The sequence below is a fragment of the Haemaphysalis longicornis genome, unplaced genomic scaffold, assembly GCF_048455015.1.
Source record: "Haemaphysalis longicornis isolate Haplotype H1 unplaced genomic scaffold, Haemaphysalis longicornis Haplotype H1 scaffold_6, whole genome shotgun sequence".
NCBI classification, from domain to species: Eukaryota; Metazoa; Arthropoda; class Arachnida; order Ixodida; family Ixodidae; genus Haemaphysalis; species Haemaphysalis longicornis.
This window is the reverse complement of record NW_027526407.1, coordinates 58,919,053-58,932,919: the sequence shown is the minus strand read 5'-3', so window position 1 is coordinate 58,932,919 and position 13,867 is coordinate 58,919,053. Positions and strand designations below refer to the sequence as shown.

The following is a 13,867-nucleotide window of genomic DNA, read 5'->3' as shown; positions in this document are numbered from 1 at the left end:
TAAACCTTATGATAACTTGTCAGTCTTGCTGCTTTTTTCCCATCTATTTCAAATATGCCAATATTTTTTCACTTGGTCACTATGTTTCCAAGGTGATTAGAGATAATGAGCCACTTTTGGTCAAACGATAGACAAAACAGTGTTGGTCATTAGTCTTAATATATATTCCAATATTATGAACCCTGGTGAACGCAATAGTCGAAGCAGTTTTTTGATGCATCGCTTGGAACTAATTTTATGGCTCATTAAACTTCAGTGTTCAAAATGGGCACTCAAAATGGTTCCTTGATACTGGTGCCACCAAAGTTTAATGAGCTGTAATATTAGTTGCGAGCAATGCATCAAAAAACTGCTTTGGTGATCGCATTCACTAGGGTTCATAGCATTGGAAAATGTAAATATTACAGTTTTATGACCGACACTGTTCCGTCTAGTGTTTGACCAAAAGGCTAATTATCCCTAATTACCTTGGAAACATATTGACGAACTGAAAAAGTAACAACCTATTTGAAATCGGTTGGGAAAAAGCAGCAAGTCTGAACAAATTTTTCTTGAAAATTAGACATTTGTTTAAGACTAGGGTTGCCACCTTTCCCCGAAAAGAAACCCTGCCTTTTGAGGAAGGGGGGAGGGGAGCGTGGTATATAGAATGTTTAATTTGTGTTGAAAAAAAGACTCCATGTTTTTGACATCCAGTGCCATTTCTTGTAGCGTTTTCTTAGAGAGAAGTCAACATAACATTTGCACTGAAAGTGATTGAGAGCTTGATTATTGCTCTGTATGTGCTTCACTGCAAAGTAATCGCCGCAATTGCTGACCGCGGCAGCAGCATTTCATTGTTTTGTTGCTCCCTTAGGTCCCCCTCCATCTCAAACAACGCGCTCACCCACGTATTTCCTCTGCTCGCGTGTCTTTGCGCAGCTTGTCGACACATATTTGTCATCTTAGTTGTTGAATTGACTCTTATAAAATGCCAAAATGGGCATAATCACAGCATAAGGGCCAAAAAGCTGGCCAATGACGGCCGGTTCCAAGTACGAACCGGTAACCGGCCCACTGTTTAAAAAAACTGTCGGGCCGGTCCAAAACCGGGCAGGTGGCAACCCTATTTAAGACCCATGTCTCCCCTGAAAAGAACGAGACTGGTGGTAGATCTTGAATGCTCTGTACCGCCGTTGCCTTTTCAGTCATTCCTATCCTTTTTCTGTCATGCTGAATCCCCCTTTCTCTCATGCTAGCCTTCCCAGATGCTTACTTGCTAAGTGGTCAGGGCGTCAGTGCCACATCGTGAACTAACTTAGAAGCCACTGTCCCGTTCCTTCATTTGCAGATGCGCAGTACCGGGAATTGTCGCTCTTGCAAGGTGCCGCAACCGTTCGGGGCTCGCTCGACTCTAGCCCACGTACGTTATCTGGGTGCGTTGCGCGTCGCAGTATCTAGAGCGAATAAGTAAGCTACGCTTTAATGTGCCGACACGGTCTTGATGCCGCAGTTTCGAGGTTGTGGAAGCTGCGCGGCTTCAACTGAAAAGTGACGCAGGTAGCTCGCAATCTCGCAGAGATCACTTTTGTAGTGCTCTTCGAAGGTTTGTCGGCTGTTAAAAGCCGAAAATGAAATACAGTAGAATCTCGATGATACGAATCTCGCGGGACCGCGAAAAATATTCGTATCATCCAAAATTCGTATGAACCAACACAGACCAAAAAATTGAGCGCTGAAAAAGTTTTCGTTTATTTCTTTTCTTACTTTGGCTTGAACAAATCCGTGATTTTTTTCTGCTTTTTTTTTAACCCCCACGTCACAAAGCAGTCCTTTCTAGAGCGCGTAACGCTTCACCTAGCTTCGCGCTTGTCTCCTCACTCCCGGTATCCAAGCTCGCTACACGCTGCAACAGTCAAGCGTGAACCGCATGGTGCATTTTTGCACGCGATTCGCACGCCTTGGCTTTGCGCGCGCTGTATTTTCACGGCCGCATTGACGATTTCGCGCCCGCGGTATCTCCTACTTCTGTCAGAAAAAGACGCTGACGACTTGCAAAACGCTCGAGACAGCCTGCTGGCTCCGCCCAAGATGTTTAGGCTTAGCACTCCGGCAGATATTTTACGGGCGCTTTCACTAGCGGCGCAGATGGTGTTTTATAGTACCGTTTTCGCCAACGTTATCAGCTCCTTTACTGCACAAGAAACTTCGTGCCTGCCTTGAGCGGCATTTTAAAGAGCGGCTAGAAGCAGTCGCTCAAGCGGCCGTGCCACTTCGCGGCCAAAGCCGCCGCCATGTTGCTGCCGCCAGCCGCGGCGCGCGCAGCGTGCGAGAGGTTTCGTGGCGCGCATGGGGCGTGCGGGGCGCGTTTTCGCAAGCAGAAAACAACAGCCCAGCCATTTCTGGAGAAAGAAGAGTGACAAATGGGGAGAGAGAGCCGTCACTTGCTTGTTCGGCAGTCGGGCGCCTCGCCGGCTCGTTCAAATCATCTGCCGGGCCACTGTTGTGCCAGAGCGCCTGGCCCACAGGCGTTGCACGAGGCGACGCGCCGACAGCGAGGCTGAGTCACGCCTCTCCCTTTGTCGCTGCGGCGCGGCCGAATCCTGCATCTCGAAACGCTGCGGCGCGGCCGACTCCTGCATCTCGAAACGCTGCGGCGCGGCCGAATCCCTCAGCGGAGAACGACCCAAACAAGGGCATGTCGCTACGCCCGGAGGCGAGGTCACGGAGACGGCGGCGGCATCGCTCTCCCTTTCCCCATTGGCGGCGCAGCTGACTCACCGCTTCGCTACCATTCGTCGGAATTCAAACTTCAGGCAGCGAGAGCCCTGATTGGAGCATTTTGAACTTCTTGGGGCCACAACGAACTCCCGGGCTATAAAAGAAGCCCGGAGGCTTTCATCGGCGGCTTTCCTCGGCGGCTTCTCTCCGGCACCAGTCTCTTCGGAAGCACCGAGTGAAAAGGGTGCTGTCGCCTTTGTGCGAGTTATGTAACGTTTGCTTACCCTGTACATACTGTATATAAATGTTACTTGAAGTTTTCATCGGCTCGAGAACTTCTTCGCTCTGCTCTGCGCCGCGTCGATAGCGGACGGAGCAAGGCAACGTCGCTACACCGGTGACTGCGCTCGGATGGCCAGTCGCAACAGAGGAGGCTGCGGTGAGAGGGCCCATTCCCAACAGCGGTGACAGCGGCGGGATGGCTGATTCCCACCATCGGTGACGAGCTGGATGCGAGTCACAACCTTGGCGACCGCCCTGGGATAGTCATTTCCCAACAGTGGTGCCAGCGGTGGGATAGTCAGTCCCAACACCACGCAGGTCCGTTCGTAACAGCTGAAATTTTTCCCATTGCAAACAATGTGATTTTGCCGGGACTTTTCAGAAATTGGTATCATCCCGAAATTCGTATCGCCCAGAATCGTATCATCGAGATTCTACTGTACTGAGCAACCACAGTTAAACCTCGACATAACGAAGTCGCAAGGAACTGCATTTTACTTTGTTATATTTAAATTTCGTTGCAACAAAATTCTGGAAGTGTGTACTTGCAAGTTGTAAGGACTCATTCAGGAAACGCTTTATTTTCCCTGAAAAGTAAGGTGCGGCCTCATTTCGCGCCTGACAGTGATGGCCTCGTAGTGCATTCTTGGGCCCGTGTCGCTGCCCAGCCGATGTTGCGTAGCAAGTACCGGGTCCCCTTACTAGTTTTCCGAACATGTCCCGCACGAGGATGTTGTCGGTCAATTTCTCAGTAGCAACGGCACTAGAGTCGGGGTAAAGGTATCCTCCGAGGCGACACCATCGCAAAAAAAACGACCCAGTTATTTTCCAGGATCGTCCCTGCTTCTTCAAGGCCCACCACATCTGAGTGCATGGGCAGCGGACAGAGCCCTTACATTCACTGTCGCGTTTTTTTTTTTTCGCCGGTGAAGGTGCACTCTGGCACTGCACTGTGTGCACTCTCGCACTGCACTGTCGCAGGTGCACTTGCTGCTACAGCCACGTAGCTCTTGAATCCCACGGTTTTAAAACGTTCGGATCATCCTTCATGGCCGGTCCACGGAGAGACGTTTGGGCTTAGCATCGCCGCATATGTTTGATCGCCGCTTTTACCGGCAGCGTGGATGACAATCCCTAGCTCGATTCACCTCGTACTATCATCCCCTTTCTTGCATTGGTAGCTGGCGAGTGCCACGAAGCTGCCTTGTCGCATGGTCAGCGTGCACACGAACAGATTCTGCTCGCCGAGAACAACGCTTTATGCTTTCAGCGTTACCCTTTTTGCCCAAGATTATCACGGAATCTTCAAATTCAGCTGAGTTATTGTCGTGGCCCGCGACATTGACTAGCGGCACTTCCGAGTAGCGGCATTTCCTTCAGCACAGGGTTGAGGCAGAGGGAGGCAGCAAAAGGTCAAGAAGGGTGAAGTAGATGCAGCGGCAAAGCAAGGAAGGAGTTACGGAAGCTGCTTATCGATTGCTTTTTGAACCCGCTTGCACCTGCAGCGCTTTACCCTCGGTCCTCATTCCGGAACGGCGCCCAGTGCGCGAGTGGTGCAACCCGTGCATGCACAAAGCCGGTTCGCTGGTTCATCGCATGCATAGTACAGTAAAACCTCCTTACAAGAGACACTCAAGGGACTCTCGAAACATGGCAAGCAGGGAAACCAGCCAAAAATGTTTTTGTTTAAATTTCTGTTATAACCAAGTGTCTCTTGTAATGATCTTTTACTGTAGTGCCAGTCGACTACTGGGTACCATACCGGGAGCGGTTCTCACCTCTCCTAAAGTGCTCTGTTGTCATGGAAAAATTGTCCTGGCAGGTCAATTTTCTGAACCCTTTGAGGGTCGAATTTTTTCGCCAAATGCGACCCCCCAGGGTCGATTTTTGTTATTGCTGATTTAAATTCTTCAGATGAATCTATTTTAAGAAAAAAATTATCGTAATTTTTTTTAGGGTGACCATAAAGTGAAAAAAAAATCGTTTGTGTTGTTACATACATGGGGTTTAGTCATGAGTAACGCAAGAAAAATTCTAAATAAAAACGAGAGAGTAACAAGCCGGCGCCTTTTGAGGGAATCGAAATCAGATAGACATCAGTTTCGCGGGCGCAAAAAGCGAGAAGCGCCCAGAGGACGATACCGAAACCAGCCGCTGCGCCCGCATGCGCGAGCGATAGACGGTGCACCGCTCCTATAAGATACAAAAAAAAAAAACGAGAAAACAGCCTCATCAGTTTCGCAGGCGCCCTTGGTCTGTGGCAGGCGCAATAAGCGAGAGGCGCTCAGACACTCGGTGGGCGATAGCCAGTGCGCCACTGAAGTAAATCATAAAAAAAAAAAAAAAAAAAAAACAAGAGCCATCGTCGCAAGAAAATAATTTGACACATTTCCGCAGTGTGGCAGCACATGCCAAGCAAGAGAAGTTGGCGAAAAAGGCACGCTTTTTAAACATACAAGCGATGACGTACATAAACGCTATTGACCATTTTGAAGGTGTTTGCAGAGGACGTATATGTACGTCCATGACCCTGAAAGGGTTAAGCGGGGACATGGGTTTTAAAACAATTTCTTTTAATGTTTAAGTAAACCCTGAGAAACTTGACAGACTTGCTGCTTTTTTACTGGTGATTTCAAATATGCCATTATTTTTTGAGTCTGGCAATTAGTCCCAGAGATAATTAGGGATAATTAGTTGTTTTTGGACGAACAGTAGACAAAACAGTGTTAGTCATAAAACTAATCTTTGTATTTTTCAATACTATGTTCCCTGGTGAATGTAATACTATAATCCCTGGTGAATATATTAAGAGGTTTTTTTATGCACTGCACGGAGCTAATTTTACAGCTAAATAAACTTTGGTGCTTTACATGGGCATTCGAAATAGCTATTTGCGACTGGTGCCACCAAGGTTTAATGAGCTCTAAAATTAGTTCCAAGGGGTGAATCGAAAAACCGCTCCTCTTTTGCATTCACCAGGGTTCATAGTATTGGAAAATATAAAGATTACAGTTTTGTGACTAACACTGTTTTGTCTATTGTTCCTCCAAAAATTGCCAATTATCTATAATTAACTTGGGAAATAGTTGCCTGGTTCAAAAAATAATGATATATTTGAAATCGGCGGTAAAAAAGCAGCAAGGCTGACAAGTTCCACACGGTTTGTTTGAAAATTACAAGAAATTGTTTAAGACCCATGTCCCCTCTTAACCAACGCCTCTCCTTTGTTGTATAGAAATTACAGCAAGAGTTAAGGCCGACCTCCATGCAGCGAAGTTTCTCGGCGAACTTGGCGCGGCGGACGCCGTGGTTTGACGCGCCGCTCAGTTTTCGTCCACCCCAACCTCCATGCAACGTGACGCGGCGAACGCCGCCGATGGAAGACAGGACAGGAAGTACAACGAAGTACGAGGCTGTGATTGGCTGCGGCCTCAAAATGCAGTTTGCCGCTTCCGGTCGCGTTCGCCGCCGCGCGTTCGACATCTAGCTCGCGTAGATCGCCGGCGAACAGCCGTATTTCCGACGCCGGCGGCGGAGCGTCCGCCGCCGGGCGACGTTCGCCGCCTTTTCGCCGACATTTCGCTGCATGGAGGTCGGCCTTTATTCCATTACGTCAAAATGAAGTAAACATTGTTTCAAACAGGAATTCGATAACCGATTCTTCGTAACTTTGTTATATCGGGAATCTCTTTACATTGCAGTTCGTTATATTGAGGTTTTACTGTAGTTCATCTTGCTCAGCAAGACCACATTAATGCTGTGGCAAGTATAAGCAGGTGTATGCTGGAGCTGGCACTACACACGAAGATGGTGCACTGGTCGAAGCGCAGTGAGACGAGTGTAATGCGTGACAACAGGCATACGAATAGTGATTTGTGCTTTCGACGCAAATGCAAAGCGAATGGGGATTTGTTTTGAATAGTTGGCGATGACAAAGCAGTCACTTTGATCCACGACGGGAAAGCAGAAATTTAGTCATATTGCTAGTTTGACAGCAGCACCTGTCGGGGTATGCGTCCAAGCTTGGGCCTAACGTCACGCTTTTGAAGTCTTGCGACGTCAACTGGGACCCGTGGCTTGCACGTACAATGAGTACATTTTCCCTAGGGTACCAGTTGACCACTTCGATCTCAAGGTGTGATGTTGGGTCGAACGTCAGGCCATGTCATATCTGCATCGTCCCCTCTCTTTACTGCACATCTCTGCACAAGTGGGTTGTAAATGGGGAAAGTACTGGAAGCTTCAGACATGGGCACATCGATTTTGTGGAGGGAAAATCTCTCTCTCTCTCTCTCTCTCTCTCTCTCTCTCTCTCTCTCTCTCTCTCTCTCTCTCTCTCTCTCTCTCTCTCTGTATCTATCCTATCCTCTCCTCTCCTCTCCTCTCCTCTCTCGCTTGAAGCCGCCAGCAAAATTCGCGCTATTTCCTGCAATTGTTTAGTGGGCCGCATAATTTTTGCTGTTTCGCTACGATGTGTTTCTGTTAGCTGCATTTCGGTTATCGCAACCACAGTGGCTGGCTGCTCACGCCACCACATCTTCATTACACTGCACCGATTTCTGCAAGTTCTTCGAAGACGTGTAGGCAACTTCTGTGTTGTAACGAGAGACCTTAACGAGTGCTTTTTTTTGTTGTTTTGCTACAGTTCCTAGTGCCAGCCGAAGCAATCCGCGGCCAGTGAGGAATCCACTTCGGAAAAGTCTCAGCACATCGAGCATCGGCCCCCGACCGTCTGCGATGGGGCAGAACACGTTCAGAGCTCCGACCGGCAGACCGGGGATCGCAACGAAGAACAGACTGCTGAAGTGAGGGGCCACTGTGGTTTTCAGTTGGCGTGTGTACAGTGTGACCTCAGTGCAACCCTAGTGCGACTTCAGTGCAACTTCGTCTTCACATTGAGACTGGTGTGTGTGTGTGTGTGAGCGCTGGATTGCCATGGAGAAAGTGCTTTTCTGAGCCCCTTTTTTTTTTTTTTTTTTTTTTTGCATGTCTTTTAAAAGTGATTTTAATGTCTCTTACCTGTGACAAAGCCTTTTAAAGATTACAATGGCATGCACAAAAGCAAGAGCCTTGTGTGTTTTACCTGTGCCCGGGAGTAAATAACCTGATGAAAAATGAATGAGAACACTAGCTGATTCTGAAGCTTCACTCCACGACAGTGCACTCAAGGCAATGTTTCCTCCTTTCTAGGCTTCTTTCATATATATATATATATATATATATAAGACAGAAATAAGGGTTGGCAGTCAAGAAAACCTCGAAAAGCAAAGGGGGGGATATGGTAGGCCATTGAAACAGATACAGAATTTGGGAAGAAAGTGGAGAAAAAATGCCCGCCAGGTGGGATCCGAACCCACGACCTACAGAATACCAGTCTGGTGCGATAACCACTACTCTAACGGCGGGGCTATTTTTCCCCTCCACTTTCTGGGGCATTCATGTCAATGTAATTTTTTCCTGTGCTTGGGGGTGGTAACCAGCGCCAAAAAGAAGGCCCCCTTCACCCCGAGAAGTCGGAGTGGCGCTGGTTACCACCCCACCAAACACGCTTGACAAGGGGCAAAAAAGGTGAGTGGTGACCCAACTGCCATTTTCGTGAACTGCAGAAGTGACATCACAGAGGCTAGTAGAGTCGCTAAATTTAGTGACACTAACAGGAGTGAGATTGTGTGGTTGGCAGCTGTTGACAAAAGCTGCTGCCAATAAACGTTATTGTGAAGCTTTCAATAACAAACACGATTGTGTAAGTGTGTTTGTGCCTTCTGTTTCCGTTTGGTGGCACTGCATAAATGCTAGCGCGCTCTCATAACTGCTTCAACTGCTGAAAGGGGCTGTTGCGAATAAAGAATGTGATGTGCACAGGCAGTGGGCGATAGCTGCTTGTGAAGGGGAATACGAAACTGCGGCCATTGCGTCACTCGGAGTATGTGTTCCATTGCTTCACAAAAGCCAGGCGTCCTAGTCTTGCTTTCCCTTCTGGATCCACCGCCATGAAGATGAAGACAACCTTGTTCAGTTTTTAAAGAGGCCATGCTGACAAAATAAAAGCTTATTTTATTCGAAAGATTTTGTTTTTTAAAGTGCCACCAGAACTTGTCTGGCCACAAACGATGCCGTGTTCACTGAGAAATTAATTTGGGTCGAACTTTTGATTCTCCCACCAAATCGTGTTTTCGGGACAGCAATGAATAAGTGCACCATCAGCCATCAGTCCTCCCAGTTGCACTACCATTCTCGTCCACAGTCCGTTGTCCACCGTTGCTTTGTTTTTAACCGTATTTGCACCTGGCTTGTTTTTGTTACTGTAGAAAGTAATCGTGTCGTGAAAATGGGGTACCCTCGACAAACAGGGTCACGTAAGACAATGTCATTTATGCCAGTCGGCCAGTGTCGTTTAAGACAACTCCAAAGCGGTGGACTGCTGTGCAGCTAAAATAAAAATAGTGCACGCAGTACCAACAGCAATGCGCGCATCGGTACTTCTATGTTCATGTGTATTTTCGTAACTTTCGTTGTTTACCCCACAATTCTTACTCCTGTAAAATAAATGTGCATTACATTTAAGCGCAAATAGCTCATTCAGCAAGCTCATAAGCCCTGCCTAACTTACGTTTGCTTTTGCCGCCCTCGGCCAATCGCACAGCTGCCCATAATAAGTCATAGGTTCTGTTGCGGGAAAGCGGGAAATGGGCTAGTGGGTCGCATCGCCATTCCCTTTTTTTCCTAACTATATAGCTTGTTGGAGCGAAGTGTGCGTTAAAAATGGTGTCAGTACGATTCTAACGAGTCAATCTTTCGAATGTACGAAACGTATTTTGTCTGCATGGCTCCTTTAAAAACTAGCCTTTGATAACTCGCTCTGATCTATTCCACCCATGAAAGACGTCGCAATTTCGAAGGTACAGTGAAGTGTTGTAATTGCAAGAGCTTACCAGAAACTTCGATTTCGTACTGCATTACGTGGGCAGTGATGCAATGAAGGGAAAGGCTGAAAACGCAGTTATCAGTCTCAGCACATTATCATTGAAGGGACATGCTCATATGGCCACCAGTTGCACAAACGAGATTCTGAAACGTCGTGGAGACTTCACTGTTGAGTCATCACTACGTCCTCTGTTTTCCTCAATATATATATATTGTTTTGAAGTTTGTGATAAAGTTGGTATCTTTGCTATCGAGGAAAAGCTGTATTTTATCATCATGGCCTCTTTAATCATTTCTGTATGGAGTCGACGAGGAAACCAGTCTGTCTGATGTGTCGCGCTTTTACCGTGTAACAGGCCATTAATAAAAGGCTCTTGGGCCATCGTACTTCGATATTGACCTCCTTGTATTGTTTCTTCAAAGATGTTTTCCCAGCAAAGAATTTGTGTGTGACAGTGAGGCCGACACTAAAGGGCTTGGTATGTACCATAGTACATAGCACTACATAGCACATAACCCTTTATAGAGTTACATAGTCTTGCGGAGATTCATAGTGGTGCAAGAGCACGAAAAAATGGGACGCACAAAGGGAACAACACGAACGCTGACTAACAGGTTTTTTATTACTTAATTAAACATAATGAAAATACATTATTGGTATTCATATCCCTTACAGTGAGTTATAAAAAACAATCTTTCTCCCAGATGTTGTTCCTAACCGCAAAAATTAATCTATCATGCACGAACTAATGAAATTTAAAAAATAGCATTTGCAGAACAAATAACGGAACCCAAATGCCGAAACAGAAACTTGAGGAACTGCTTAGTTTTTGTCGCAAAAACATTAATGTAGGAATGACACCGAGCAAAGAATCGCGTACTTTCTTCGCTTCACATAGTAGTACATGTATTTTCCTATGCCTACAACTGCTCCTTTATTTCTTATTCCTGCTGCTTTCTCCTGTTGTTGCTAAAACTTGTTATTTTTTTGTTTTTCTCTTATTTATGGTGTTTTCAATTATTATGAAGAGGATGCAGCGGATCCGAGTTGGGCGAACCTTGAAATACCGCTCTCGTGTGCGGAACCCTCATGCTGAAACGCTCCATCAGCCATATCGCAGTTAATCAGCCGTATCTAGCCGTAAAGTTAGAGGAGGCGCTGACCTAGCACTCGTAGAAAGACCACGAAAGACTATGCTAGCACTCCGCCAACGTCGATTCGCAGCAACAGAAGCGACAACCTCCGGACAGGCAGAAGCTAGCAGACTGCTTTGCCACCAACTTCTCTTGCCTCCGTGCTTTCATTTCAGCGCCTGAAGGAAATGCGTATTGCATTCCCGCGTGTCCTGGAGACGCTGCTGTTATGAACATACCGCACACACGCACGGACGGCCATACTCGTACGCTTTCAACTCCACGGGAAATACTCCGGCGACCGTCATCCCCGTCGATAGCTCAGTTGGTAGAGCGGTGGACTGTAGAGGCTTTGCTATGGACATCCATAGGTCGCTGGTTCGAATCCGGCTCGACGGAGTTGTTTTTTTTTTATCCTGGTTGTATGCATGCCCGTACACTCAGGCACTTGGCCCATGAGTATGATTTGGTACGGACAACAGTTTCACAGTGACTGGAACATTGAACAATATAAAAACGTAATGAGGAGACCAGACCAACCTTGGACAGTGGACTACAAGGCAGAGGACACACACATGACGAGCGCTGGATGTTAACCCTTTGCCGCGCTGTTTTTTAAACATGTTTCACTGCTCAAGCTACCAAGTAGTCCACATTAATGCACTGACAAGATTTGCTATCTCCGTACCGCACCCAATGAGCCACCCATGGAGGAATGGAACCACCGCAAAAAGAGTGGCGATTCCTATTCACGCCCAGCGCGATTCTTTGTTCGTGCTTCCTCCATCCCCGTCGATAGCTCAGTTGGTAGAGCGGTGGACTGTAGAGGCCTTGCTATGGACATCCATAGGTCGCTGGTTCGAATCCGGCTCGACGGAGTTTTTTGTTTTTTTTTTATTATTATTTAGTTTTTAAATCTTGCTTGTATGAATACTCGCACGCTCAAGCATCCGGAGGCCCACGAGTATGACTTTGTAAGTGCTACCAACTTGCAAGTTCCCCACGACTACAATTACAGTGGCTAGCGGTAGAGCTAAGAGCAGTGAACGGTGCAAGCTTCACGATCATGCCCATACGTCGTTGGTTCGAGTTCTTTCGGCGGAGTTGCTGGGCGCAGTCCAAGGATGTTGTTTACTGCACATGCGCTCTGTTGCAAGACGCTTTTTTTTTTTTTTTTTTTTGCTCCCAGAGTCCGATGCGCCGTTACCTTACCAGCGTCTGTAGAAAGAGAGAGAAACAACATTTCTGCAAAAGAAAAGAGCGAGCATGCATAGTCGGATTCCTTTTTTCAAGATCCCGTTGGAGCATTGCTGCCTATTTCGCACGTTCCAGGCTCAGATATCGCTGCTGGAGCTAGAGATTGGGCGAACTTTTGGGTTTCTTTGGCAGGCCCACACCATGCCATCGAGGAACAGGAGCATAAACTCAGGCTTTTGCTAACAAACATGCTGTCCATACTGCAACGAGATCTGTACCCAGAGTCGGACGTAGATCTAGTCCGGCGTGACTTGGATTGGTGAATGTGGCTCTTCAAAAACTCCTCCAGCACACACTAAGTGATTTCTTGTGTGCTCATTAAATGTTCATATTGAAGCCTAACGACGATCACAAGGGCAGTGCCATCACAAATAACCCATGTGAAGTGTAGTCATTAATTTCTTAGTTCTCACTTGGATGTGCCAGGAGATATATACACACAGTGGGTACCACAACTGTCTTCAGTTTGTATGGCACAAACATTCAAACAGTTGGCGTCACTGTCCTGATACAAGCGGAGTGCAAGTTTTTTGTAAAAGTTAAGCCTAAATATAACCTATGTGCAGTGGTCAGTTCATGTGAATTATTTAGTAAATCATTGCAGTCTATAACTTTTCCAACATGGACTAGATGAAACATTACTTGCCTGGTTTGGAGACATCAATTAGTCAAGGGTTTGACGAATGCTTGTGTGGTCACGAGAGAGATAGATAGAGATAAACTTTATTTTGAAACCTGTGTCCAATGGACTGCTTGGCTTCTTGGTTAGGTTGCAGGGACTATAGTCCTGGCTATAGACCTGGCTATCTATAGTCCTGGATACATTGAAGAAGCTGAAAGGCACTCACCAACGAATAAAGCAAAAAATGAACCTTTTAGCTCCTACACTTAAACCTTGTTCACAAATGATTACGAGGTCTTAATGTGCCGGCACTACACAGGTGATGAGGCGCGTCATAGTTGAGGGCTCCGGATTAATTTTGACTACCTGGGTATCTTTAATGTGCACCAAAATCTCGGACACATGGGCGTTTTCGCCTTTCACGGCTCACAAATGGACAAGGCGAAACGTATTTTTTTGCTTTATTCATCAGTCGGTTCCTTTGAGCTTCTTCAGAGAAAGAGAGAGAGAGAAAGAACTTTATTCTGGAACCGTTGGGTCGACGACGAGTGGTGACCAGCGCTTGGAGGGCGCCGGTGACCTGGGCTGCTCGTTCAGCGAGTCCTTGCTGGACCCACGGATCCGAGCTGCCTTGAGATGTTTTACGCAAGTCTGCACGAGACTTATGTATAGTGGTTAATTGATGTGAATCATCAGTTCAAGCACTTCTCGTATGAAATAAATGCACTTTTTGTGTGGTGTGCAGACCGCATTGCACTCATTGCAGACTGCCACCGGAGTGTGCTGCACCTTCTGCTCCATTCTCTGGTCACTTTGTACGTGGTATCCAATCGACCACATCGCCTTTCAACTCTTCAGTCACGTAGAATTCTTACGAGGCCAGTCAAGTTTAAACTTTATTTTACCTTTTATGTGATACCCCGCAATGAGTCCTTAAGGGTACAATAA

At 46.8% G+C, this 13,867-nt stretch overlaps 1 protein-coding gene and 2 non-coding genes across 4 annotated transcripts in view; all 3 read left to right on the top strand.

Moving 5' to 3' along the window:
• Nucleotides 1-10,305, top strand: part of LOC144142759 (uncharacterized) — a 46,468-nt gene extending 36,163 nt beyond the window's left edge. The window contains exons 16-17 of one of the 2 annotated variants that reach the window (XM_077674457.1): nucleotides 1,331-1,402; nucleotides 7,628-10,305. In XM_077674457.1, the coding sequence (XP_077530583.1) occupies nucleotides 1,331-1,402; nucleotides 7,628-7,791 (236 nt within the window). In that variant the 3' untranslated portion in view covers nucleotides 7,792-10,305. The remainder of the gene's footprint in view (nucleotides 1-1,330; nucleotides 1,403-7,627) is intronic. The other variant, XM_077674458.1, reaches the window with a different exon arrangement.
• Nucleotides 10,306-11,350: 1,045 nt separating this feature from the next.
• Trnay-gua (transfer RNA tyrosine (anticodon GUA)) lies at nucleotides 11,351-11,439 on the top strand. The gene is given in 2 exon segments: nucleotides 11,351-11,387; nucleotides 11,404-11,439. It is a non-coding gene; the product is annotated as a tRNA-Tyr (tRNA).
• Nucleotides 11,440-11,829: 390 nt separating this feature from the next.
• Nucleotides 11,830-11,918, top strand: Trnay-gua (transfer RNA tyrosine (anticodon GUA)). The gene is given in 2 exon segments: nucleotides 11,830-11,866; nucleotides 11,883-11,918. It is a non-coding gene; the product is annotated as a tRNA-Tyr (tRNA).
• The last annotated feature ends 1,949 nt before the right edge of the window (nucleotides 11,919-13,867 follow it).